General features: G+C 35.0%; 4 protein-coding genes, 1 long non-coding RNA gene and 1 other non-coding gene across 7 annotated transcripts; 2 read left to right on the top strand and 4 right to left on the bottom strand.

The window, feature by feature from the left end:
• Window positions 1-10: 10 nt before the first annotated feature.
• On the bottom strand, window positions 11-2,055 carry LOC103866886 (probable protein S-acyltransferase 14). Its single transcript, XM_009144888.3, has 7 exons — window positions 1,513-2,055; window positions 1,203-1,428; window positions 1,031-1,122; window positions 795-918; window positions 609-694; window positions 459-524; window positions 11-381 (listed from the first exon to the last, which is right to left on the bottom strand). Exons 1-7 carry the CDS (start codon window positions 1,720-1,722, stop codon window positions 256-258), a joined length of 930 nt encoding a protein of 309 aa, XP_009143136.1. The 5' UTR covers window positions 1,723-2,055; the 3' UTR covers window positions 11-255.
• Window positions 1,976-2,048, top strand: TRNAK-CUU. Its single transcript has one exon. It is a non-coding gene; the product is annotated as a tRNA-Lys (tRNA).
• Window positions 2,056-2,293: 238 nt separating the features above from the next.
• Window positions 2,294-7,531, bottom strand: LOC103866888 (protein BRI1-5 ENHANCED 1). Its single transcript, XM_009144889.3, has 4 exons — window positions 7,252-7,531; window positions 6,285-6,833; window positions 2,678-2,873; window positions 2,294-2,590 (listed from the first exon to the last, which is right to left on the bottom strand). Exons 1-4 carry the CDS (start codon window positions 7,424-7,426, stop codon window positions 2,452-2,454), a joined length of 1,059 nt encoding a protein of 352 aa, XP_009143137.1. The 5' UTR covers window positions 7,427-7,531; the 3' UTR covers window positions 2,294-2,451.
• Window positions 7,532-10,647: 3,116 nt separating this feature from the next.
• LOC103866889 (LOB domain-containing protein 19) lies at window positions 10,648-13,840 on the bottom strand. The gene is made up of 2 exons (XM_009144890.3): window positions 13,257-13,840; window positions 10,648-13,165 (listed from the first exon to the last, which is right to left on the bottom strand). Exons 1-2 carry the CDS (start codon window positions 13,557-13,559, stop codon window positions 12,902-12,904), a joined length of 567 nt encoding a protein of 188 aa, XP_009143138.1. The 5' UTR covers window positions 13,560-13,840; the 3' UTR covers window positions 10,648-12,901.
• A 4,884-nt stretch (window positions 13,841-18,724) lies between these two features.
• On the bottom strand, window positions 18,725-20,312 carry LOC103866890. 2 transcript variants are annotated; one of them, XR_632585.3, is made up of 4 exons: window positions 19,929-20,309; window positions 19,594-19,864; window positions 19,390-19,482; window positions 18,725-18,997 (listed from the first exon to the last, which is right to left on the bottom strand). It is a non-coding gene; the product is annotated as an uncharacterized LOC103866890 (long non-coding RNA). The 2 variants fall into 2 exon arrangements; XR_004458515.1 differs by having other exon boundaries at window positions 18,725-19,482; window positions 19,929-20,312.
• A 1,273-nt stretch (window positions 20,313-21,585) lies between these two features.
• On the top strand, window positions 21,586-23,766 carry LOC103866891 (LOB domain-containing protein 18). The gene is made up of 2 exons (XM_033292478.1): window positions 21,586-22,185; window positions 23,171-23,766. Exons 1-2 carry the CDS (start codon window positions 21,820-21,822, stop codon window positions 23,564-23,566), a joined length of 762 nt encoding a protein of 253 aa, XP_033148369.1. The 5' UTR covers window positions 21,586-21,819; the 3' UTR covers window positions 23,567-23,766.
• The last annotated feature ends 2,759 nt before the right edge of the window (window positions 23,767-26,525 follow it).

Below are 26,525 nucleotides of genomic sequence, written 5' to 3' on the forward strand. Positions count from 1 at the left end.
CACAAAAAGCTCAACAAAAGGGATTGACTATTAAGAAGACTGTTATCAATGTGAGACTTGGCTCTACATTTATAAGAAAAATCAGTAAAGACTGTTATCTACTCCTGAAAGAAGAACATCATCTGCTCGTATACCACCTCTAGCCTGTTACTACTCTCAGCGTTCTTCAATGGCGTGGGAATAAACAACAGAACCAACTCTTTACATACATTTTCTCTCGTCCAGGTATTGTTACAGCCTAACAGGTTCTTTTCCTCAGAAATCTTGAGAATCAAAGTCAGGTTTTGACGGGTACTCGAGTCCCTGAAGCTCTGGCATTCGTCTTAAATCTTCTTCAGAGTATGCAGGAATCAGCCAATACTTCTTATCCATACCAAACACCTGAAAAACATAAAACTCCCAAATAAGAAAGTAACTTGATAAGTTCTGAAATAAGTTATCAAAAAATGTACACTCACTTGTTCAAAGTTCTTCTTTCTACCGAGGTCATATGGCCATTTCGGACTTGTTTTCTTCTCATAAGCCTGTTCTCAAAAGTCAATACACGAAATAAAGCTTTTTAACCATGTGATGCACCAAGCTAGAGGATTGAAAAGTAAAGAACATACCTCTATAGTTGTGGTGTTTGCAGATACAAGCGAGATGTGCATGATTAAGAAACCCATAACGCTTAAAGCAAATGCCAGGTTCAAAACTGTGGTAATGAAGATGAAAGATGGATGTGAATATGTGATAAGTCTAGCAGAGAAAATGTATCAAAGATAACAAAAATTTGTGGAGATTGGAAACGTTACCAAATGCAAGAAAAGTAGTAGCAAGGGTGCCTGGTGTTCCAGGTATCTCTTCCTCGCTAAAGAAGGCTATGAAGTGTGGCATGAGAAGTAAAGTCACAAGAGTTGTTTCCAAAAAGGTGTAGAACTGCATTTGAAACACAACAAAGAGGAAGAGATTCAATCACAGATGCATCCTAAGCTCAAAAACAAAACCACTTTGGCACAATTCAACTTCAAGATAGAGGGCTAAGACTGACCAAGAAGAGAAGAAAATACTTATAGTTAAGCGCTCCAACACAGTTAACAACCCAAACACAATGGTGGTCCATCTTCAACACACACCTACCACCTGAGTTTAAACACAGGTGATACCTGAGTTGAAGTAAAGAAGGAGCATAAAACAGAAAGTGTAACCGAGAGAGAGCTTACAAACAGAGCAATGATGGCAGCGAGGAGGCTTATGCTGATTACATTTCCTACAGAACCGAGTTCGCTGGTTCGAAGCCTCAGGCTGCAACCCGCCAAACTCCAAACCATTCAACGGATCACACTCTCCCTCCTGCTCCTCTTCGTCCGAAGCCGGCCTCCAATTAGGAGGCACAACACCAGGATCAGTAAACACAACAGAGAAGTAACTCCACAAAAGCATCCCCAACTTCACAACACACACACACATCTTTATTATCAGTTTCTTCAGCAAAAGTACGAAGCTTTCGAGAAAACGGTGAAAAGGGTTTACCAGGAAATGAAAAAGGAGTATAACAACGAGAGCTGCGAGAGATTCGAGCCCTCCAACGGATAACGCGGGGCCGTAACTGGTCCAAACGACGGCGTAATAGGACACGCCAACGATGCCTAAGACCATGAGGATCATGATCGATCCGAGTCCGCGTAGAGCTGTGCAGAATTTGAAGACGTTCCACGCCATTGTTGTCCCGGATCTATGCATAGTCAACAACCAATCTCGATCGATGGGGAGAGAAAAAAAAATCTAATCTTTTTTGAAACAGAGCAGAGAATAAAGGTAGAGACTTTTCTTCAGAAATTGAATCCAAGGAGGAAACGAATGTTGGGTTTAGTGAGAAATTGAAGATGCAGAACTCATCGAGGAAGACCAAGCCACCAACCTGAGCTAACCATATAGCATCAACGATTAGTTAAATATAATTACTAAAGTATGTTAACGGTTTGGTAAACAACAAGCCCGTCTAGCTCAGTTGGTAGAGCGCAAGGCTCTTAACCTTGTGGTCGTGGGTTCGAGCCCCACGGTGGGCGATTTATTTTCACTTTTTCATCTTTTGGTTAATTATTCAAAATTAGGATATATAAAGTAGAAACGTTTTTTAATGTTTCATCAAGAACATCTTACAAAATGGAAATGGCCAATAAAAGAAATTGATATTTTCAATTCATATACAATTTTTTAACCCAAAGTCCCCCCATAAAGAGTTTAAAGAAAGCCTTTTGCTTTGCAGCTCTTTATAGCTCCAGTGAATATTTTTCACTTTTTTATCTTTTGGTTAATTAATCAAAATTAGAATATATAAAGTAGAAACATTTTTTTTTAATGTTTCATCAACAATTAAGAACATCTTACAAAACGGAAATGGCCAATAAAAGAAATTGATATTTTCAATTCATATACAAATTTTTAACCCAAAGTCCCCCCATAAAGAGTTTAAAGAAAGCCTCTTGTTTGGCAGCTCTTTATAGCTCCAGTGAATATTTCGTCGGCTCCATACTTAAACTCGAACCCTGCACTCCTCAGCTTCTTCGACGACAGGCTCATCCTTTTCTCTACTCTATAACTCTTCAAACTTTACGTATCCACAAACAGAATATAATTAATAAATTCTCAAAAAAAGGCTTAAAACAAGAAGACGTAGAAAGAATAATATACTTACTCAACTGAAGGTAACTGAAACTGAGGAAATTTCGTGGACAACAACTCAAAGATCTCATCGATCTTCATCTCCACCGACGAACATATGTATCTACCTTTTGCTACTGGTCTTTCTAGTAGAAATATCATTGCTCTTGCAACGTCATCAATATGCACCATGTTGTAAGTATCGAACAAATACTTCTCCTTGTAATTCCCTTCAATAATTAATTAATTTTACTATAGTGAACAATGATTATTACTCAAAAGATAATGCATATGTTTAAACGTAGTTAACCACAAAGAAATACTTCATCCAATTAAATTAATTAGGATTTTTTTTCCATATATATAATGTAAAGTATCTTTGTGCTTAAGAAAAGTTGCATGTTAATCGATTCATAACCAAAGATTGGCCACCCATGACAGAAATTACTATGTGAATATTTGAACCTTGATATGATGAAATCTTAACCATTTGATGACGATAATTTGGTTGAAATTTTAATTAAGACACAAATATCCTACTATATAAAAGGAACTAAATTTGAGACTCATAGACTATGCCACATCACCCAAAATATTTATATCCAATGAAAGTGCCACATCATCAAGATATACATGTCATCATCTAACCTCATGAAATCTGTATCCATTCCCTTCTCTAACGTTCCCGGTATAACTCCTAAAGACAATCCAAAAACTTTAAAGACAACCGTTCAGCAGCTCCGTAACGACCACTTAGATTCCTGAAAGCCTTATTTAATAATAAACATTCCAATGTCAGATGCCCCTTCGATATCCCCAGCTCTATTATATATATATTTCTAGGGTTTTCGATCTTGCACTATTCCATAGGCCAGCAAAAAAAATTCCAGATTTTATGGCTTCAAAATCAACCTTCATAGTTCCATCGGCAGTTTCCAGTGAAATTTGGGACGCTCATTGGCGTTGAGCTGCTCTTCCTTGACGATAAGGTACAGCCTCATATTCTCAAACCAATAAATTTGTTCCCCTTAATTGCAATTGATATGAATTAGTGACAATGTTCTTGAAATGATTTTTGGTATGTGTTTAAATTCCTTGAGATGCTTCATATGTTATCATGACTCTATTTTTGGTAATGATATTATCATGACACTTTCTGATGGACCTTTTGTTTTTGCAGGCAAAACCTTGCAAGAGTCTATAAGTGGACAGAACAAGCCTGAGTGTCTCAAATGATGACCTGAAGGTATAGTTTAGTAAATTTAGAAATCGAGGATTTAGGTTTCTCTGGAAACACAAGACACAGCTTTCGTTGATTATTACGAGATTGACGATACTCTACAGACAAGAAGCACGAATGTCAAGCAAATGGGTGGTAGTTACTTGCATGATTTTCTTCGACCACAAACCCCAGGTAGTAAGATCTCTTATGACATAACTTTTGATAATCAAAAACACTTTAACAACATATTTTATTCTGAAATAAAGTTGCATTTTATTTTACCTTTAAGAACAATGAGCTGGCTCTTACGATAACATGCATTGTAAATTATAAATCGCAGGTTAATTTTGAAGTGTTTAAAGTAGTTTGTCTCATGTTGCTAATGATATGTATCTGTTATAGTTGTTTTGATGTTTTATTATATGCTTACAGTATCCACACTCGTATGAAGATGCCAAAGGAGATGACCACTCAAGTAAGGTTTTGTGGATTCTTTTTAGGTGAGATCAAGAGACAAACAATTTTTTTCAATGGTGTCAAATCAGACTAATGCAATGAAAAACTGGATTTGGGAGTCATTTGTTTATGAAAAATGCAGAATTAACAAAAGTGGTTTACTCATCTTGCTCTAATAATATCAGCAACAACAAACATGTATGCAACTTCTCTCTTTCATCCCTCTCTAAATAATAAACACATTAACAACTAACGTAGTTTCCACCCCAAACATTGTCCACGTCTTGAAAGGCAACTGTTACTCACGTGCCTGAAACCAAACTTCTTATACAGTCTCACCAATTTCTATGCAACCACTCAAGCAAAGACATGTTCAAGTCTACCATTCTCACAATATGATTCATTGACAAAATCATCTTTAAAGTAGTATCTAATTAATGATATTTTAAACAATCTCTCAAAATATGCTACCAAAGAAATCAAAAGAAAAATATCTAAAAGTTTTTTTTTTTGCTAAAAAAAATATCTAAAAAATTAATAGATATATATACTAACTTATCGAAACTAACTTCAAAAGAGTCCAACAAAACAATGTTAACAAGTTTTATTTTACGGTAGATTACATGAGAATCATACTCCCAAACTAAATTAGAATAAATAACAAATAAAAACCATCAATAAGAAATTTAACTTGATATGGAAGCTCTTTGAAAAAGAAACATGAAAAGCTTTAGCTAATAGTTTTTTTTTAAACATTCCTAAGGAAAGCACAACTTTAAAATAGTCATATTTATCAAAAAGAAAAAATCAATGTAAAAGTAAATTAGAAAAGGAAAATACTATCTAAAATTAGTTGATATCTATGCTAAATTTTTGAAGAAATAACATGAAATATTTTTAAATGAATCATAGATTATGTCAAACATACGGAAATTGAATATATCAAAATAAAATAATATTTGTCAATATAATTAACCTGATAAAATTGAAAGAGAAAAGAAGATACATGGAGAAAATATTGAAAATAAAAAAAATAAAAACATCAAATTATTAAACAAATAAATAAAATTTTGAAATACAAAATCTATCAATATAACAATGTTTTAAAAAGGGAAATACCAAAAATACCACATTCTTAATACTGGGTTTTTGGAATATGAAATTTAGGATTCGAATAAATATATAAATGAATCATTATTTAGAAAAATAAAAAGTAGTTTCCAAAAGAATTTTAAAATTTCAAAAGATAATTAAAAAACAAATTCAAAAAAATTATTAGAAAGTTCGAATTTGAAAAAGTATAATTCAAAAACATAATTTTTTATTTATTTAAATAATTATTTATTTATTTAAATAATTATTTATTATATATACAAAGCAAGGTCTTTTGATTCTTAATGATGAAGGTATTTTTGAAAATGTCTATTTAATGAAAATAAACATGATTAATGGTACCAATAATGTAGTAAACATGGAAATTTTTTTTTTTAAATGTCTTTTTATTGAAGGTAAACATGAATAATGTACCAGGTGGTAAATATGAAAATTTCCTTTTAAAAATTTTAATGAAATATTTCATCTATAATCACCTGCATTATTGCTTTAAAAATTTCAAGAATTTTTTTCTCTAAATTAATTCAAAATAATTTTAAATGTTCAAAATAGTTTAAAAGTTAAATTGTTTATAATATAGAATCCGCGCGTAGCGCGGACACGGATCTAGTAAATATAAGGACTAATATAACAATTTTTCATATAAATTATACCTAGATATATATATATATATAACATGTATGTAACCAAAGTTTGTAATATTTATCGAACCTTTTCTTAAAAAAATACAAAATATCTAGCGACCCTATTAGTTTTTTTTTGGTTAGCTTCAAACTAGTTATGGAGAGATATGGAGAGAGAACAAATTTATAAAGATATAATAAAAAATTAGATATAAGAGTTTACGTACCAAAGATCATGGCGAGAGAGATAAAGACGGAAGAAGGCAACGACTGACATATGAAGGGTCCGACGACTAGAGGAAGCACGACCGTCACAACCTCCAATCCATTATTCCCTCCAAACTCAAGCGCCGCCGTCTCGGCCGCCATTTTTGACACAACGTAAGAGCTACTAACTCTCTTCTCCTCCTGATTCCTAAACACCTCCACGTCGCTCCAAACGCTCTCATCCACCTCTCCTCCGTTTCCTCCAGCACCGCTTCCGACGCCGTAAAAAACGGTGACGGCGCTTGAGGTGTAGAAAAATCGTTTCACGGTTTTAGAATCTACACTCGACTTTAGTATTCCCATGAGACCTTGCACGGTGCGTTTGGTAACGATCTCCTCGGTCTCGTTGCTGTTCGGGTCCATGGGATGTGCCACGTGGAACACGGCTTTGCATCCTTCGATGGCCGGTTTAAAGCTCTCGGGTTCGTTGAGATCGGCGGTGAATATTTTAAGCCTCTCCGATGCAAATGGGAGTTCGGTTAGGTAGCTTATATCTTTCTTATTCCCTTCTGTAATAAGCGTAGGCACAAAATTATTAAATTATAACATTAATATCATTTGGTTATTAATAATTGAGGATATAATATATGGTTGACTTTATATATAGAAGATGCATGGAACATGAGATAGCTATGTGGAGCTTCAAGATCTTACAATCTGACAGATAATTCCAGCCAAGTACAATAAATTTCTCATATCCATATAAAATATATTATAATTGTCGATCCAAAAATCAACTTTAAATGTGCTATATCTACTGACTACTGATCTACAGATATAAACTATACTATGCTCTTTTGTGTACTTACGGATCAAATCAGCACTAAAATTAACAATTGTACTCGCATTTGATAAATTGTTAATTGATGTGTATAGTATAAGAAAAACTACTGAAGCTAATTAAAAAAAAAACTGATCGACACGAACCTGGGTTGGTTCGAACAGTGGCATGAACGGAGTAGCCACGTTGTAAGAGACGCATGATGAGCCAAGAAGCAACGAAACCAGTCCCTCCCGTTACACAAACCAACCCCGTACCGTCCAAGAAAGATGACGCCATCTCACCTCCTCCTTTGTTGTCATCTTCTTCTTCTCTTCCCATGTTCTCTATCTCTATCTCTCTCTCTCTTGTGGTGTGTGGGAACCTCTCAAGGGTTCTTAAATAACGGAACCTACGTCATTTACTCTCTCACACCTATCCGCGTGACATGTTCCCCGTTTTGCCCTCTTCTCTCTTTATTACAAATGTGTTTTAATGTATTTTATATATCCGTTACATCAATGCTACATTTTACAGATCATATATACTATTCTATTTAACAATTCACATTCTATGTCCGTTTATTACAGACATTGTTATTGGATTCCGTTATTTTTCATTCTCTCATCCTCTATGTACAAATGATCTTATTTTTTTACTACTATATATATACCATAGTTTTTGGCATCTAGTGGTGGAATGTATGAACTGTTATATAATATGCATGTTCTAAGCATAGGTTAAGGGATATTATTTAGATTGTGATTATATATAATCAAAAAGAAAGGGAAAAAAACGCGTGAATGAGATGGAATGGAAAAGAAAGTGTAGGCGTGGCACATGATACTGCAACTATCTTATTTGTGTGTCTCCACAAGCTACCGTCTTTCTCGGACCGTTGCTTTGTTGGTGTTGCGAACTATCTTCCTTTTTCTATTTATAATTTTACTTTTTGGATCAGTCATTCTAAATTTGTAATTATATTACTAGTTATGGAGATTACTCGGCTTCACTTCATCCCATATAATATTATTGTTCAATCAAATTACTAGTTAAGGACATTCATCCTATATATATTGATTTTGCATAACTAATTAACTAAGAGTTCAACTTCCAACTACAACAAAAAGACAAAAAGTAACAAATGAAAAAAGAAAAACAACAAAACCTCTAATCAATCAAGCGATTTGATAGTTTTCGTTTTTTTCTCCCGTGTTTATGAATAAAAAGAATAGAAGCATAGGAGAAGACTTTGAGTTTTGTTGTACCCGTAAAAGACTTATCCCAAACAGTATATGGACTTTTATATTTGGCCTATTAATTAACCGGAAACAGTAATTGAATGATCTAGTCTTACAGAATCTGGATCCAGACGGTATTATATGCAGTGGTATTATATATATGATTCTGCGAAAATATTATCAAAGCTTACTAATTCCCGTCCCTATGTATTTCACCGTCTAAACATAATTTTTTTGTTGCCTAAAAACCATTACACTTCAAAATTTTGATAATTGTTTTTCTTTTATATAAAATTTGGTGTTTAAAAGTGATGTTTTCTCTGGTGAGTTTCCAAAGAAGAGAGAGAAGAGAGAGAAGAAAAGTAGATCGACCTTTGGGTCCGGTGATCGTCCGGCGCGTGAGCGTGCGTGCGGTCACCGGAGCCCCTAAAGCCACCTAAAAGTTTCCGATCTTCGCTTTGCTGACGCCCCCTCCCTCCTCCGCCTTGCCTGAGCTCTAGAAGAAGGTCGTCCATGGCGGATCTGGTTCTGGTGTAAAGGCGCGGTCGTGGTGAGGATGCGGCGGTGAAGCGCTTTCTGTGGCCTTTTGGTTTTATCTCCGGGAGGCGGAGGCTCCGTCAGCTCCGTCGACGCCGGTTCAAGTCCCCGCGAGGTGGAGGCTACGTCTAGCTCTGCCGTCGTCGGTCTAGTTTACGGGAGGTGAAGGTGTTTCATGCCTTGCCTCGCCGTCGGTTAGTTCCCTAGTTTAATTTTTAGGGTTTAGTCGGTTTCTTTTCTTTTGGTGTTGTCGAGGTTGCTTGGTGTGGTTTGGTGGTGACGACGTCGGAGGACGATCGAAGCTCGTCCAAGGTTAACGGTGACGGTTCCCGCAAAAGTCTTCCTCTCGGTGATTGCGACGATTGGTGACGGATGAGATCTCGATCCGTCGAGTGATACTCTCCGTATTTGGGCTCACCTCTGTCGAAGACGGTTGGCGGTGGTGATGGTGTGGAGTAAGTGAGCTCCGGCGATCCGGGTGAACCGTCGGTTGGTTCCCGGTGTTGATCCGAAGCGAGGGCGTCGTCGATGCCGCAGCGTGTGTCCGCGCGGCGGCGATGCCTCGTGGGGGTTAGGGTTTCAAGTTGTTGGGCTTTAGGCCCAGAAGTTTAAGGTTTTTGGCCCATGTTTTTGGGTTTATGTATGTTTTTAATGTGGGCCTTTAAACCCATTTATCTAATATATTGACGGAAAAAAAAAAGTGATGTTTTCTTCCTTTAACCCAAGACCAACCCTGAACTAAGATATCAGCATGAGAAAGATGTTCCAGTTTTGGATGGAAAATTTCACATTTTCTTCTCCTTTTTTTTTTTTTTTTCCATCAGAAATTTTATTTAAAATAAGGGCCAAGCCCAACCATTACAAAGCCCAAACCACAAGGGGCAACCCAACTCCACACAAACAAAGGCCCAAAAGCCCAACAGAAAACGGAAACCCTAGCTCCCAAGACGGAGGCGCATCACTCACGCTCAACCGCTTCGAACCACGCCGGAAACCGCAACAATCGAGACCCCGGTGCCATCTCCCATGATCTAACCACCGGTACACCCACAAGCTCAATAGCTCCACCATCTTCACCGCTAACACCCTCAAGACAGCGATTCTAAACTCGGATAGCATCAATCGCAGAGGAGAGCTAATCCGACACAATTAAAACACCACCACCGACTAGAAAGCGTAGCGCAAACCATCACCCAGTTACCACCGGGGAGCGTCTAACATCCTCCGACGAGAGCTCCACCGGCCAAACCAACCCGACATCGCTAGAGACTAAAAGATAAACCTAAAAAACGGAGATAAAAAGACCACTTAGCCGGCGGCGCAAGGCACAGAACAACCTTCACGCCCCGGAGACAAGAGCCGGCGACAGCGGAGCAAAGGAAGCCTCCCCCTCCCGGTGACAAAGTCGGCGTCGATGGAGCTCTATAAGCCTCCACCTCCCGGAAAACTAATACTACTCGAAACTACCGGCTTCACCACCCCCATCCTCCACCCACTCGCGTCGTTGCTCCAGACACAGCGCCTCCACCGGGTCGCCCCCGGAGGTGACGACAACGGACAAGGCCCGGACCAGAGCTCCGACAAGGCGATAGGGGGAGGACAAGTATGAGAAGCCGAAGAAAAGCACTTGGTGAAAGATCAAAGGGCTCCCGCACCGGCACGCGCGCTCACGCGCCGGCCGGACGTCGGAAACCACAACCCGATCTGCTTTCTCTCTCAACTTTCTCTCTCAACTTTCTCTCTCCCGCAACAATCTGGTGTTTAGTTGTTTTCATTTTCTTCTCCTTTTCTTTGCTAAAACTTACAAGCATGATTAATTTCTCTAGGTGTAACTTTATTCCTGTGGCCGTAGGTGATTCGGGATTTACAATTTAAATATACTCTTATAATTTTCTTATTCTATGGTGTAAAGGGGAACGATGATCCCTACGTTCTTAAGGATAGATCGTAGATGGCTATATACTAAAGGTAATTCAATTTAAATCGATTACAGCTATGGAGATGTAGAGATATAGTGATTGCGCGTGACCCATGACGAAAAACTAGTTTTTTTCTTTCACATCAGGCTTCTATGGTCCACTTTTTCTCCCTTAAATGCAATTTATAACAAAACAATACTAGAGGAATGTGTCTACGACTATTGATTAATGGCTTTCATTACACACAAAATTATAAATATTGTTTGTTTTGATCTCATTACATTGATTAACTTGTTATTGATACATTGTTGTTTTCAGTTATAGTTCTGAATATCTAAATTGATATTTATTGTGAAAGAAGAACCAACATCATATGCCTATTGGAAAATGATGATGTGTAAAAAAAATAAAACTCACAGATTTAGTTTGGAAAAGATAGTCACGGAAATAATTTTTATTCTATAATGGTTAAACAAAATGAAATTTTTAGTTTTACATTATTCATAACATGAATTTGAACTGTATATATGTTTTTATTCATATATAGGATATGCATTGCCATTGTCTATCAACCGAATTTTCGTAGACCGTAAACCCACACTTTTGAATATGCGGATTAGAAATGCGTGATATAATTAAGGCTTGCTTTAATCACACTGCAGATAGACTATTCGTATCTTGTTACCTCCTTTAGTTACACTGCACATAAACTAATCATATGAAGAGAAACTAATGAAGCTAATAAAAATTAAAGAAACCGATTGGTTGCTAAAATTATTAATTTGTCTTGCGTAGAGAAAGCTTATATAGTGTATTGCATAACGAAGCCGCATGTAAAATCAGAAAGAAAAAGAAAAAAAAAAGATGAAACGAGTATCACGTTTTGAAACTGTGAGCTTCTGAAAGCAAAACTATCAAGGAAAGAGTATCAACCATAACTCATATGATTCACTCAATCACTATAATCGCTCCATCATATATTCTTCTTAATGATTATATGATCACATTTATTGTTTGATTCATATAGCCTAATATATAAAGTTATGTAACTCTCTTTATATTAAGAACACAATTCATACATTTCTCATAAGTTATTAAAAACCTCTGTAAGGCCATATGCTAGGAGATCAGTATGTAAAAGTCGTGCATTTTCTTGATATCAGACGTATTCCATATAAAATCCTCAGATAGTACAGTTGAAAATTTAAATAAAAAAGGAGCAATGTATGACTCTTTCATACTTTTTAAAGTCCAGTTCAATTCAAATTTGAAATCGTCAATTATTTTTAAATAACAAGGCCCATTGTAGCTCTCGAAGTCCGTCTAAATTTTAGGTGAAATGTAATTGCAAACTCATTTAAACTTTTGAGTTTAAGCCCAACTACCTTTTTAAGTTTGCAATTACAACTTTTGGTGTGAAAATATTATCTTTCCTCAAATTTTGGTTGACAAACTCAATTTGCTTTCTTTTTCCCATTTAACATTAGATTACGCATGAAGCCTTGAACAAGTACAGTTCACCCGAAACTGGAAGATCCAAGGTAATCAAGCAAAGGCTTCAGACATGAGCATTATACAGAGGCAATACTCCATCAAAACAAAACAGATCCCTAAAGCTTAAAAATAAACAATCTCGAGACCACATATGATTGTCATCGATCTTCATTAGCAACAACACTAGCTCACCTTGCTCTCTATCGAATCTAATTTTTAGTATCAGTTACTATATCTTCAAAATAGAAGGAATCTTCTAAAATCATCATTGGTATACTTCTTCAAAATCCAATAAATTTATCATCACTAAAGGAATCTTGGTAAGATATTTTGTTTCTTCGTCTTATATTGGCTTTGTTTATTGTCTTATAGATAAAGAGTTCTGGTTGATTGGTAAGCCAAAGTCATAAAACTAGTTTTTGTAGAATCAAAATGATAACACTATTGTTCATCGAAACACAAACAATTTCCAAGAACGCAACACATCACATTTAAGAAAGTCATGATCTCAAGTAGAGAGAGCCAGAGAGATAGTCAACTATGAAGAATAAAAACTCGTCAACTTTTTTCATCAAGACACTCCTCCTCTACTGCTATATTACATAAGTTCTGGCTTGTGATTTGACCTAACCGAAAGTGCAAGCCGGAAGTTTGACTTCCGTTAAATACTTAGAGACGAACTGCATCGCCAGTTCTTGAAATTCACCATCTTCATTTCCAGCTTGAGGTAATTGTTCTTCTTCCCACACAAAATCCAAGTTAGTTTGTTCCACCGGATATTCATTATTATGAGGTGGCTGTTGCATTTGTTGTGGAGGGATTATAGAAACACGCTGAAACGCTGAAAGACGAGCTTGAACATGAGCAATTTCAGCTTGTAGATTCATAACCTAAGCACACCCCAACAAACACAAAGTCTTGTAAGTTTCAACATATATGTAACAGTCCACTAGCATTTAAGAAAATGTTTCAATAAAGGACCTGGTGTTGAAGAGAGAGGAGATGGCCAACAGAGCCATAAACAGGATCACGGAGCCTAGCCAAAGCCTCGTAACAGAGCGTGGACACCGCCTCATGCCGCTTGTTCAAAGGCAATCTCAGTAACATCTTAGAGGCATTGCTTGCTCCAAACACTTTGTGAACCGCTGCAAACGTAGCAGTCCCTTGCTCTGCATCGAAATAAGGAGCGAAAACGCATCCGCTCACACACTTCCTCCTCAAGAACTTGCACGCCCCGCACGGTCCTTCTCCTCCTCTTCCACCGCCGTTCAAGTTTCCGGTCATTATCTTCAAGTAGAAAGAGAGAAAGAGATGAGTTGTTTATTTACATGACAGGCCAAGTCGTTGAGCTACTCCAGTGATTTTATATACAGGAATGAAAAGTGTTTTGAGTTTTGACTGTCAATGTAAGTTTGTGAACCCTATTGAATGATCAGCCGCTTATTATTCATTTATTATATATTTTACTAGTTCTTAGGCTTTACGTGAATACTACTCATGTATTAATGTACATATAATTATTATATATCCTCGAACATTTAATATCGGTTCCAAAATTCTATGTTATAAATTAGGGGTGGGCACTTTACCCGATATCCGAAGTGGCACCCAAACCCGATCCGAAAAATCCGAACCGAAATCCGAACCGAAGTAACAAAATACCCGAACGGGTATTGAATAAGGAGAGATTGGATACCCGAACCCGAACGGATAATACCCGAACCCGAATGGATATCCGAAGATAACCGAACATATGTATAATTAACCTTATATTTCTAGTTTATATCTCTCATTTTATATAAAATATTTATATTGATACTACATATACTTTAAGTTCATATGATATACATACAATTACGGAAAAAAATGATTTGCTACTCACTTAAAATGCATGTCAAGTTTTTTATTTCAAAAATTAGCAAAACATTACATCCAAAATTAAAAAAAAAAACTAAATTAATGCATTTTTAGTTTTAAAATGTTATGTCCAAATCTATTAACCATTCAATCTATTAAAAATAAAAAAATTAGTTAACTGAAAGTTATATTTTTAAATACAACAAACTTGAGAAATGAAAATTTTAATTTTTTTTTCAAAATTTAAATATCCGAACCCGATCCGAAATAACCGAATCCGAACTAAAAATACCCGAACCCGACCCGAAGTATAGAAATACCCGAACGGGTTCTAGACCTCTATACCGAAATACCCGAAAATCCGAAATACCCGACCCGAACCCGAACGGGTACCCGAACGCCCACCCCTAATTATAAATGATCTTCTTGTAACATGTTCAAGATTTTTAGTGTGACTGAAAGTAAAATCAAACAAACGCTACCAACTAGGCCATCCACTAATCTGTTAAATGAAATATATATGTTGTTTAAAAGATATATACGCAAAGATAAGATCGATATCAAAGTGCACATACCACGTGTGATCAATTCGTATAGCTCAAATCAAATGTACATAACCCTAAAACCCTAACATTTTTTATTACATAATTTGTAGCCTAGTTGCCCCTATTCATGCACTTTCTTTTCATGCTTTCACATCTGTTGTCACACTTCTCTCTCTCTCTCTCTCTCTCTCTCTCTCTCTCTCTCTCTCTCTCTCTCTCTCTCTCTCTCTCTCTCTCTCTCTCTCTCTCTCTCTCTCTCCCTTAATGTACATGTACGAAATTTGAGTGTATACATGTATATAGATATCCCCACATGAACGCATTAGACATTGAAAATGTAGGACGGAGTCTTGAGATGTCTGATTCAAACCATAACCCTAGATGTAAGAACGTCTCAACACGAGGGTTGGTTTAGAGAAACCGGAGTGCGACAAACATTGGAGGCGATGCACAATTGACACTGAAAAACACACAAACACCAAAACATGCAAGTATTACTGATAAGTTAGATCTTTCGTAAGTGAGACAAGACAGCTATATAATTAAATTTCTCTTTTCCATTCTCCACTATCACAATCCCGGTCACAATCAAGGTCAAAGTGATAGTTTTCGTGAAGAGAGATTTGAGAACCCAATCTCTTGACCTTCTTCCTTTTGTTTCTGTTTCACCCGACATTATTAACTCACACTCGATCCAGTCATCTCTTTTCTAGTGTTTCTATTTATTCTTGGTATTAAATTTATTTTCAAACTAAGAACATATAAATTTATGAAGAAAAATCTTTAAGGTTACGAACTTTTAAAGGTAATAATTTCATACTAATATGTATTGAACTAACCAGTGCTCGCAACGCAACATATTTGCACAAACTCAATGACTGAATTCATGAGGAAATCAACTTTCATTAACCACGGTTTTTTGGGTGAAAGTAATTAAACACTGAAAAGCACGTGGTTGCTTGAGGGAAAATTTTCTTCGAGAATTTGAAGCCAAAGAGACAAAACAGAAACTGCTTGTATGCTGTTTTCCAAGGTAAACAAAATAACCACGTCGTAAGACCTATACACGTCGCATGACCATATCCTCTATGATTTCATGTCACACGGACCTAAGCATTCATTCACTTACATCACCATCCATTCTCTAATAGTGAGCCTATAACAACCCTTTTTATTACGTCTATATACGGTCTACTATTTGTAATGCCTCATCCATCACAATAATATCAATATTCATAATTCAACGCACAACCACTTGATCATTGTTTAGTAGTTAACTAGTTATTGTTATCATTTTCAGAGATAACTTTTGAATTTATAAGGGGTACTTTTTGTAACCATTAAGTTTAAAGTCTATACAAGAGATTAAAAATTCCAAATTTTGTTTTGTGATATGTTAATTTCCAAACGATCTCTCTGACACATATATATATATATATATCGTCTTTAACTAAAAATGATAGTCTTCAGTATCCAACCATACATATACTTTATTTTAATTAAGAGTAACTAGGAAATAGGAGCGTTAATCAAAAAAAAATAAAAATAGGAGCGTTGGAGAACCGAATTGCGCCGTTCGGTTTCTTGTCTGCTAATACGTGAATCTCTCTACTCCGTTTTACAACAATTGTAATTAGCCTCCAGCTCCATAACTTTCAGATGTTTAAATTTAATACCCCAAAGAGCTTAACATATTCGAACTTGCATCGGTTCTTCTATTTTAAACAAAAACAAAACGGTATACTTAATTATTAGTATGTTTGATCAATTAGACAATTCGTTTAAAGCATTCCTTGAAATATATATTCAGGGGATGCATGTATACTGCCATATATCTGCATTGTGACTATGGCCTATACATTTCGACGATGTAGTTCGAAAAAAAATATCGAGGAATTTCAGATTTGACTGATAATTTGTCGATTTGAATATGCGACCAGAACTAGTGATCGAAACTGTCTTACGTTTGAAATGCAACCACTGTCTGATAATTATCCGACCAGGAGGCAATTATTATATCAAACAAGTAATTTTTTCTTGCAAAATTTTGAAAAAAGTAATAGTGAATTGAATATTAATAATTGCCATCAAATAGTCTCTTTGTTATTTGTCATCAAATAGACTTAAATCGAAGTCATATATATGCGTGTGCGTGTGTTTTTGTGTTTGTGGTTATATAAACAAGGTACACGAATTTTGGGATTATGTTTATATAATTTATAATAGAGTCGATTTAAGAATATACTCCATATAATATAATTCAAGGCCACATTTATACTTTTAAGGAATCAATTGTCAATTTGTGGAACACGGAGACAAACTCATCGACTATAAATCGCTGGGCATAACTTTGTAAACTAACAATTCATTCCGAATATATCAGGTTTTGTAATTTGTACTAGCTAGCTAGATTTTCAGTTCCTGGCTTATTCTATGTGTCCACATGTTTTTTGAGCAAAAATTGTCTTGTAACCCTTTTTAGTTGAGCTTAAATCTATAACTGAGAAAAAAAAATCTACGGCTGAAACTGAATTGTTGATTTTTGGAATGTAATGATGTGAAAAAACTTATTCCATTAATTCGAAAAAAAAAATTCACCACTTTACATGAATGGAACCAAATATTCATTCAACTAATTCTACAACAAAAACAAATAAAATATAAAAAAAATTATTCCATAACAAATTTGGTTATGAATTAATGAAATAAATTCAGTTTCATTTTTTTGTTGTATTTCATTCATACTATTCCTTTTATTTTAATTCTATCAATTTATAAATATTTTACCAGTTACAGCCTGAGTAGTCCTGCCCATGTACTAAATTTCGTATCAAACGGGTACGTGATGGATAATTTTAAGATACATTCTTAAAGATATTTGGCCATTTAAAATTGTGTTGATTTGCACCTTCTAAGAAAAAAAGTGCATAGATGCTACGAGACTAGGAGTATATGTTACCAACCGGTTCTAATTACCCTCGATATATGTTATTTATCATTTGTTAAAATATTTTTTTTTATCAAACATTTGTTAAATATTAAGCATCATTATTTAAAGATTAGTGGTATATATACTCTTGTACTATCCTCCCACTTAAACTCTTATATCCATCTCTTTGCCTTGTTTTTAGGCGACACCATGTAATTTTCTAATATTATTTCAAGTAGATATTTGACCGGTGGATTTTGGAGTTTCAAAAGGAATAATAGGATATCAGGATCAACCCAGTATGAATATATGAGTTAAATAACGCATGTGTGTATTTATATTATGTCTATTAAATTGTAAAATTATTATAAGATATGTAATCCATGTGTTCTTTACCAAATTCGATGAGAATATTATGATATGCGAACAACATTTTGACTGCATGAGTGGAAGAAAAGGTTTCATCAAGCCAATCGATCAATGATAATACTATATATAGAGAATATAATTAACTATATAATGCGCTATAAAGAACAAACATAAGGAAAACTGTAGTGAAGTAAAATAATCAATGCTAATCGAAAATGATCGACTCGTTTTGTACATCCCCAAAATTTGTGGTACCATGTCACTTCCACCTCCTACACTATCTCATAGTATTACGCTATTATATAACTCGACGTTGTTATGACTAATCAATCATTAAAAACAAATATAATGTACGATAGGGAGAATTGTCTTTTGACTCATGCATTCATGCCCAGAAACAAATAGTGTGATCATGCATATTTTTTTACCTGGCAATGCATGTTAATATACAGAAGCCTTTTATTAAAAAATGTATATACAGGTTTTAAGTTTAAAACTAAAGTTACACGTTAAGTAGGTTATCATCATCTCCAACTTGTAGGTTCTACCTATAACTAATAATGATGTACTGATGTAGCTTATCAAATACTAAGAGCATGATTATCCCTAGAAACCCATAAGGTTTCTTAAGTACACTTTAATGATTATTTAACTAATATATGTTAGCTAAGGACTTTAATTAAGAATCACCTAATTTGTAACCTACAATGGTAGTTTCTTAATTTGGATTTCTTAAAAAAAAAAAAAACTACATAACAATTTGCAACCTTATTTATAAATTCAAACAACAAGTACACAAACGTTCTCATTACTAATATGTTTCACACCCAAACAGAAAGCAAAGCCAAGAACTTGCAATAAAAGGAAAAGGGATTGTGTTTTCTTCCTGCATAAGTTGAAGAGAGGAGTAAAATACCTAGCTATCACACTGGTTAAAAGTGGCTACAATCTTCTTTTCTTTAGCAGTTTCTCCTCTCAGTGTTCTCCACAGCATCAAGCTCATGTTTCCACTCAATCATCAGCTAAATACACACACAACAATGTTACAACATGCTCAGCTTTAATGGAATCCATTAACAGAGATTCAAAGGCCTCTAGCAATCTTATTCATAAAGAGGAACAACTAACAATTATCACCTTCTAATTTATTTACAAAGAACATTCTACTAACTAAAGAAGCTAATACTATGAGCATAAGAAGAACCAGCAGTGGCCTATAGGACATAGTTTCAGCTTATGGGAGAAGCAAAGCAAGAAACACTAAATTTGTATGTACCTTTTTCAAGAAGCTCAATCTGTAAAGCAAACCAATTTTTCTACAAATAATGAAAGAGGAGGGGCAACAAATGCATAACAGAAACAAACAACAGATGAGGCAAGATAAAAAAAACAGAACACACAGATGAGATAATACCGTAAACATATTTGCTGCGAAAGCATTCACACCACGCAATAACTCTTGCTTCTCCCTCATTCTTCTGTTCCTCTTCTTGTGAACATATGATCTCTGCAGCAAATCAATAAAAATACTGAAAATCAGATCCCCAACTGTTCAAACTCCCACACACTAGTTAAAATGGTCGCAATTCAGACAAGTAAAACTCTCTAAAATCCTTACATTGTGTCGCGAACACCATGTTCGTAAGCTCCGCGCCGTGAACGCCAAGCATGACATCGCACAAATTAACCGTTCGCGCGAAACTGCTACGTCTGAATTTGCTTCCGCCACCACGACTTTGAATCCGAATTACTTCGCCGCTCTGGCGATCGCGCCGGCGTTCGTGAACACCCGCGATCTCCCCCTCGCCAAAATCAGCATCCGTGGCCTCCGCCGCTGATTACTCCTCATAGTCACGGGCCTCACGGCGACGTTTTCTCTAAGGAATTTTCTGAAATTGGACATAGAATACTCAAAATTCGAAGGATCAATCATTAGCTCTTTGTAATACTTACGGTGGCGAGTGAGACCGACGGTGACGCTGCTGAAACAGTGCGTTTCAACTTCTTCATCGATTTAAATGAGCTCGTAGTTCGAGAGATTCTTCAGTATCTCCTTAAATTTGTTTAGCCACGGTTGATTCTTGTTCGTCACGAGGAACTGAACTTCACCGTTGAATCTACAGACGGGACGACAGACGGAGAACGCGAGAGAAGAGGAGAGAAAGAAAATAAAAAAGGAAAAAAGGATTCATAATTCACAGTTTGCTTGACACGTGTATTAAAAACTTCCTCTACGATCGGTTGCCAAAACTCTCTATTAAGGATCGATTATCTAATTTTCTTTTTGTTTTGATTTAATTAAATGTCTTATTATGCTTAAAACCCCACTAAGGACTCAGCGATAAAGATGGTCTAAGATATAGTTTTGAAAAGAAAAACTCAAAATTGGATGATAAAAGTTTTAGATGGTTGTTCAAAAAAATAATTTTAGATGGAACTCCCAACTTCAAAACTTCAATCTTTTGATGGATATATATTTGTTGTGCTTGATTATCATATCATCTATTCATCTCCTCATGAAACTTCTTTAAAATCATCAACATAACCTCCATTTCCATAACATATAAATATATTGTACTTAACAAAAACATACTGTATATTAACAACAAATTGAACTTTATTTTTAACTTAGAAAATGAATATAGTGTATTTATGATAAGTATAAATACACGTGGAGGAGACATTGAGAAAGCAAGGGGCGTTACCAACTTTCTAAGGGAACGGCGCGTCGGACCCACGTGAAGATTGACGTCACTCTTTTCTTCGATCTTTCACTCGCTAGGCAGTTACAATCATCATGGCCACATGTACCCTAAGTATTGGTACACGTTACTACATTTTGTTTCCTTTATAACCGAGAGACTAGACATTTTGACTCCCGGTTCGGGCGTATCTCGTTTCTAAACCGAACCGAACCCGTCACAACTTGTATTCTACCTTCGTTTACGGTAATTATGGAAGAGAAAGGTTAATTACTAAATATGGGGATTGATTTTTTCTGAATCAAAAGATATGGGAGTTGATTATTTAACATTGTTGATGCTCTTTTATGAATTTGGAATGAAAGATAAGTTGGCAATCGAGTCATCCTATATAGTAAGCGTAACTAATTCATTTAATTAATAACATGTTTATCTTTTACTTAAAATGGTCTTTGATCAATTACGTATGCTTTGCATTTTTATTCAACTTTAGGAAATTCGAATATTTATTTGAAACCATTAAGAGCTGGCGTATTTGATTGCCTAATTTAATTAAAGGATGTAAGTGTAGTTTATCCATATATCTTTTTTTAACGCTAATTTATCCATCTATCTTGTACGTAATTAATAACATAAAAGCAAAAGATAAAGGTAAAGTCGTGAGATATCTCCAAAATTACAATTCACATGTAAGCTCACATCAATACAGAGAAAGCAAGAATTTTCTTTTTCTTGGAAACTAGAAGTTTTTCACGAGATATTTTCAAGAGAGATAGACTTATAAAATGATAGTTATCTTTTTATTTGTCTTTTGATCTATAAATAGTATATAATTATGCAATTAAAGGTTTCGAGAAAGAATAAGAGGCTTATCGCATGTTTGCTTCACGCAAACAACAAAATATGAGAGATAAAGAAGAGAGAGAGACAGAGATCGTTCTTTTTTTTTGTTAGCTTTGTCGTCGCGTGGCTTTAAAGGCTTTCTTCTCTATACTCTCTTCTTTACCAAACCCTAATCTCATTTCTTCACCTCCTCTTCTCAAAACTTCCTATCTTCTTCAAGAAAAACACAAAATTTTCTCAATAATTCAAAAACCCTAAAATCAAGACAGAGAAAACAACTCCTTAATCATAGGGTTGTCATGAGCGGCGGTGGGAACACAATCCCCTCCGTGGGAGGTGCTGGTTGTGGTGGTGGTGGAGGAAGTAGTAGCGGTGGAGGAGGAAGTAGTGGCGGTGGTGGTGGGCCATGTGGTGCTTGTAAGTTTTTAAGGAGAAAGTGTGTTCCGGGTTGCATATTCGCACCATACTTCGACTCGGAGCAAGGCTCGGCTTATTTTGCGGCAGTGCATAAAGTTTTCGGGGCAAGCAACGTCTCAAAGCTTCTCTTACACATACCGGTTCATCGACGGGCCGATGCAGTTGTAACCATTTGCTATGAAGCTCAGGCTCGGATACGGGATCCTATCTATGGTTGCGTTGCTCACATATTTGCTCTTCAGCAACAGGTAATAAATTAATTGCTAAATATTATTAAAATGTGTTGGAAATCACTATATAAGAAACATGCTAATTGAATTAAACTAACCACAGATTACTTTGATGACAGTTACGTTTTATTTTCTTTTCCAAAGTAGCAAACTTCAGTTTCATTTAGGAATAATATATTTAAAACTCATGAAAATTCGTTTGATTAAGTAAGAACAATTTGTTTGTATGAAATGAAATCCTCTTAGTTTATCGAGAGTTTGTCACTTTCTTGATCTTTCTTGGTTTTGTAATCTTCTGCTTTGAGTATAAAGGGAAAAAAGCATGGTTGTCTGGTAGATTTACTGTTGATCTTGTTTAAATAATGTTTTGGTAAGTATATAAAAATGATACGGTCGTCGGGAGTTTTTTTTTGCTGGTTTTCGGGAAATGGTCGGGGTACAATTTTAATGTGTTAATACGTATACATACTAATATATATATATATATTCATTTTAAAGGTGGAGAAAATTATATATCAGTGTAAATTGTTTTCTCTATCGCTAAAAATAAACAAATCATTTGGTTTATTTTGATTTGACTTCATGCATATATATCATAAAAGGGGATGAATTTGTATGATGCGTGTCATTTTTATAATTTACATTGTATGAATGTTAATATTTCTACATAAGTTCGCCTAACAACCTTAACAATCGAACATGCATTGAGTCCATATCTAATCGATAAAGTTAACGAAGGCGAATAAAAGGTAATTAGTCAATGTTTTAGGTAAGTAATAAGTACATGCAATCGTTTTTTTGAAACTTTTTTTTTTTTTTTTTTGCCAAAATGTGAATTCCATTAAAATGGGTAGAGTTTGTAAATTATTACAATTGGTTGTTTCATACTATCGTTTTTTTGAAACTACACGTAGTAACTATTTCGGGATGATTAGACTATCGTCACGTTAAGCGTATGAAACGTTAAAACTAAGAATTAATTAACTTGTAAATGTATATATAGGTGGTGAATCTACAGGCAGAAGTTTCTTACTTACAATCCCATTTGGCATCCCTAGAGCTACCTCAGCCGCAAACGCGACCACCACCCATAACGCAACCACAACCGCTCTTCTTCACTCCGCCTCCGCCTCTTTCCATAACAGATTTGCCCGCATCAGTCTCACCATACGATTTAGCCACTATAGTCGATCCACCGACGTCGTGGGCTACACAACAACGAAGATTTGTTGATCCACGTAACCAATACGGTGGATCATCATCGTCTTCTTCCGCTGCCGTGGGGCTCGGTGGTGGAAACAGTGACCTTCAAGCATTAGCACATGAGCTCCTACATAGACAAGGATCTCCTCCACCTGCAGCTACCGACGGCTCGCCGTCTCGGTCAATGTCTAGATGAGTTTGGCTTTGATCAATATATCTGCTCTTTGTTATTAGGAAAATTAAATTACTACTCAATAAATTTAATTTTCTCTGAATATTATAAGGACCTATTGATTATAATTTTCTGACATTTACCTATAATACTGTATTTCCTTTTTTCTCCAGTGAGTAATTCTTATGTTCCCTTGATTCTAATATATACTCATGCATGTAATATGCTGCCGTGTATACCATCTTCATGTTCCCATCTTCATATTTCCGCCTCGGGAATTTTTTCACAAGGCCCTTTCGCCACCGTGGGCCTTATCCTTCCATTCTTATATGTTTTATTTTTCCAGTAGGGAGATAAACTTATGTTAAAATAACCAGGTTCATTTCACATTTTTCGATTCAGATTAAACCAAAATGTAAATACACATAACGTAAGTCCGATTTCGAGATGTAATAATATCCCACATCGTGTGGGATATATGTTCTTAGGACATTGCATGGGCAATCTTCCACTTTTAAACTAGCTTTTGGGTATCAGCATATAATTTTTTATATAAACAGTTTCTTACTTTGTGACAAAAAAAAAAACAGTTTCTTACTTATGTAGCATGTATAAGTGGTCCATATCGTTGTGGTATGTTCGGAATGTTGGGTTTGAAATATTTCCGTTGGACCGTTGTGGAATATATGTTCTTGAGCAATATATATGTATGGACAATTATCTAATTTTAAGCTAATTTTTGGGTATGAATTAGGTAATTCACTAATAACTAATAAGATTTGGCTATGCTCTTCTTACTCGTCCATGTCGTCCTACATATTATTGGGCCTGTGACATAGATCCTTAATGGACTGGAAGAAGTTAGTGAGGCGGGCTGAAAGACTTCATCATTTATAATGGATTAAGCTTTAATTATTTTATACTAAAATTAAGAGTATATTTATATTTTTTACATACTCGTTTTTTACTTATAAGTACGTGACTCTCAGACGAAGTGAATAATGATATTTCAAGGATATATATAATGCATCAGCATATGATATCTGCTGTAAGAAAAAGCATATTATATCTTAGATTTTCATATGATGATCATGATGTGAGATAACAAACTAAGTCCCACATTGGAGAATTAGACAAAGAGTGTCTAATATATAAAGAGATGTCCAACTCTATTAGTATGAGGCCTTTTGGAATGGAAACCAAAAGCAAATCCATGCGGGCCAGCCTCTAAGGTTCAAAGTGGACAATATCGTACTAATCAGATAATATAGAGTTGGACATGGGATTTCACAATCCCAACAATTGGTATCAGAGCGCAGTTGACGAGAAATCTGCAAGAAAGACCTAAATACCCTTTGAATGATGAATGGGTATCCTATGAGTTAGGAATGAGAGGTGTGTGGCAGAAATCAAGTTAGAAGATCTTGGAAGTCAGTTGTGAGACACAAGATGAATGTGATCCTTAGTTTGAGGGGGAGAATGTGAGATAACAAACTAAGTCCCACATTGGAGAATTAGACAAAGAGTGTCTAATATATAAAGAGATGTCCAACTCTATTAGTACGAGGCCTTTTGGGATGGAAACCAAAAGCAAATCCATGCGTAATAATCAGATAATATAGAGTTGGACATGAGATTTCACAATCCCAACACATGATGCTCATCCGAAATAAAAACATTTTTTATAAGATTCTAAGAACCAGATGTGTGACGTTATAAATGTTTAAGAGCATGACCGTTTATTACAGTTTTAGTTCAACCGACCAAAAGTTCGTTTTACGAAAGAAAGAAAAAGATGTGTGGAGCTGATTGATAGTAGTGGGAATGGAATGTCATCATTCAGGCAGTATTATAAGTGAAAGTTTCAGCTCAAATAAACAAACTAATGGTATTCTTTGCGTTTAAAATCAAAATATGACGGAAAATCTCTTAAGTATTTTACAAAGTGATTCTCTTTCTTTTTTTAAATGTTGCCTATGTGTAATACCTTGAAAGAAAATGAAATCAATGTGATGATAATATAATTATTTTTAAATCAGTAAAACATAATTTAAATTTTGATTGTAAGTAAATGATTTTAAACTTTAGCTATGTGGTTGGCGTAGGAAACCAATAGTTTTAGTATATAAGTATATAAAGACACTCGTGTACGTGAGATTCGTTGATCAATATAAATAACAAGGCCAAATTAAGATAAGGTATAATATTATTTTAATAAAGCGATTAACAAAAAAAATTTATTGGGAAAGCTATTAGCTAACGTCGTCTATACTTAATATTTATCATTGTTAATCGTTTAGAGCTGATCACTTTGTGATTTATTATTTCGTTCAACAATATTAAATTTTAAACGAAAATCAAATGCAATCATTTTGGTCCATGTATCAAATTCTTTTAGATGATTAGAATAAAAATTTGCACTTCCCTATATGTCGGAGCTCCCTCCTCCAAACTATATTTATCAAGAAACTGAGATCACATTAACTATAAAAATGTACTTTTACCTCCATATTTTCATAGGTTGGATTTTACTATGTATCTTCGACTCTCACACTCTACAATAAAGGATAAATTCTTATAGTTATTGGATTGTGTTCCCTCCCTACTATGTTATGTATCTAGATTCTTATAAACAAATATTTGTTATAGTTATATTATTCTGATAGTCACTTGATAATATTTTGTCACTATTTTCATTAAAAAATTATATATCATAACCACAAACAACATGAAAATTTTACATAAACAATATGATATATATAGGTAGTTCTTACTCTTTGAAGGAAATTTATCACCTTCTCTTCAATTAATCAATATAGTAATTAATATATAAAATACTTTATGGAGTAATATTATAACCTTCAAACCAAACTACAGTTTTCTAAAACCAATAATTATTATAATGGCTATAATCATAATAATATATTTCTTACACATTTTACTGTTTCTCTCATTTAGTTATAAAAATTTATAGACCATGGAT

Source organism: Brassica rapa, chromosome A05, assembly GCF_000309985.2.
Source record: "Brassica rapa cultivar Chiifu-401-42 chromosome A05, CAAS_Brap_v3.01, whole genome shotgun sequence".
NCBI classification, from domain to species: Eukaryota; Viridiplantae; Streptophyta; class Magnoliopsida; order Brassicales; family Brassicaceae; genus Brassica; species Brassica rapa.

Excerpts from the sequence above, each read along its gene's own strand:
- LOC103866888 (XM_009144889.3), bottom strand. The coding sequence starts at position 7,426 with ATGGGAAGAGAAGAAGAAGATGACAACAAAGGAGGAGGTGAGATGGCG. Across the intron at positions 2,874-6,284 it reads CTCTCTCGCCATGATCTTTG|GGAATTACAAGGAGAAGTAT; the intron begins GTACGTAAACTC and ends TAATTATTGAAG. Across the intron at positions 2,591-2,677 it reads TTTCAGTTACCTTCAGTTGA|TTTGAAGAGTTATAGAGTAG; the intron begins GTAAGTATATTA and ends GGATACGTAAAG.
- LOC103866891 (XM_033292478.1), top strand. The coding sequence starts at position 21,820 with ATGAGCGGCGGTGGGAACACAATCCCCTCCGTGGGAGGTGCTGGTTGT. Across the intron at positions 22,186-23,170 it reads TATTTGCTCTTCAGCAACAG|GTGGTGAATCTACAGGCAGA; the intron begins GTAATAAATTAA and ends ATGTATATATAG.
- LOC103866889 (XM_009144890.3), bottom strand. The coding sequence starts at position 13,559 with ATGACCGGAAACTTGAACGGCGGTGGAAGAGGAGGAGAAGGACCGTGC. Across the intron at positions 13,166-13,256 it reads TCCTCTCTCTTCAACACCAG|GTTATGAATCTACAAGCTGA; the intron begins GTCCTTTATTGA and ends GGGTGTGCTTAG.
- LOC103866886 (XM_009144888.3), bottom strand. The coding sequence starts at position 1,722 with ATGCATAGATCCGGGACAACAATGGCGTGGAACGTCTTCAAATTCTGC. Across the intron at positions 1,429-1,512 it reads TACTCCTTTTTCATTTCCTG|TTGGGGATGCTTTTGTGGAG; the intron begins GTAAACCCTTTT and ends TGTGTTGTGAAG. Across the intron at positions 382-458 it reads GAAAGAAGAACTTTGAACAA|GTGTTTGGTATGGATAAGAA; the intron begins GTGAGTGTACAT and ends TATGTTTTTCAG.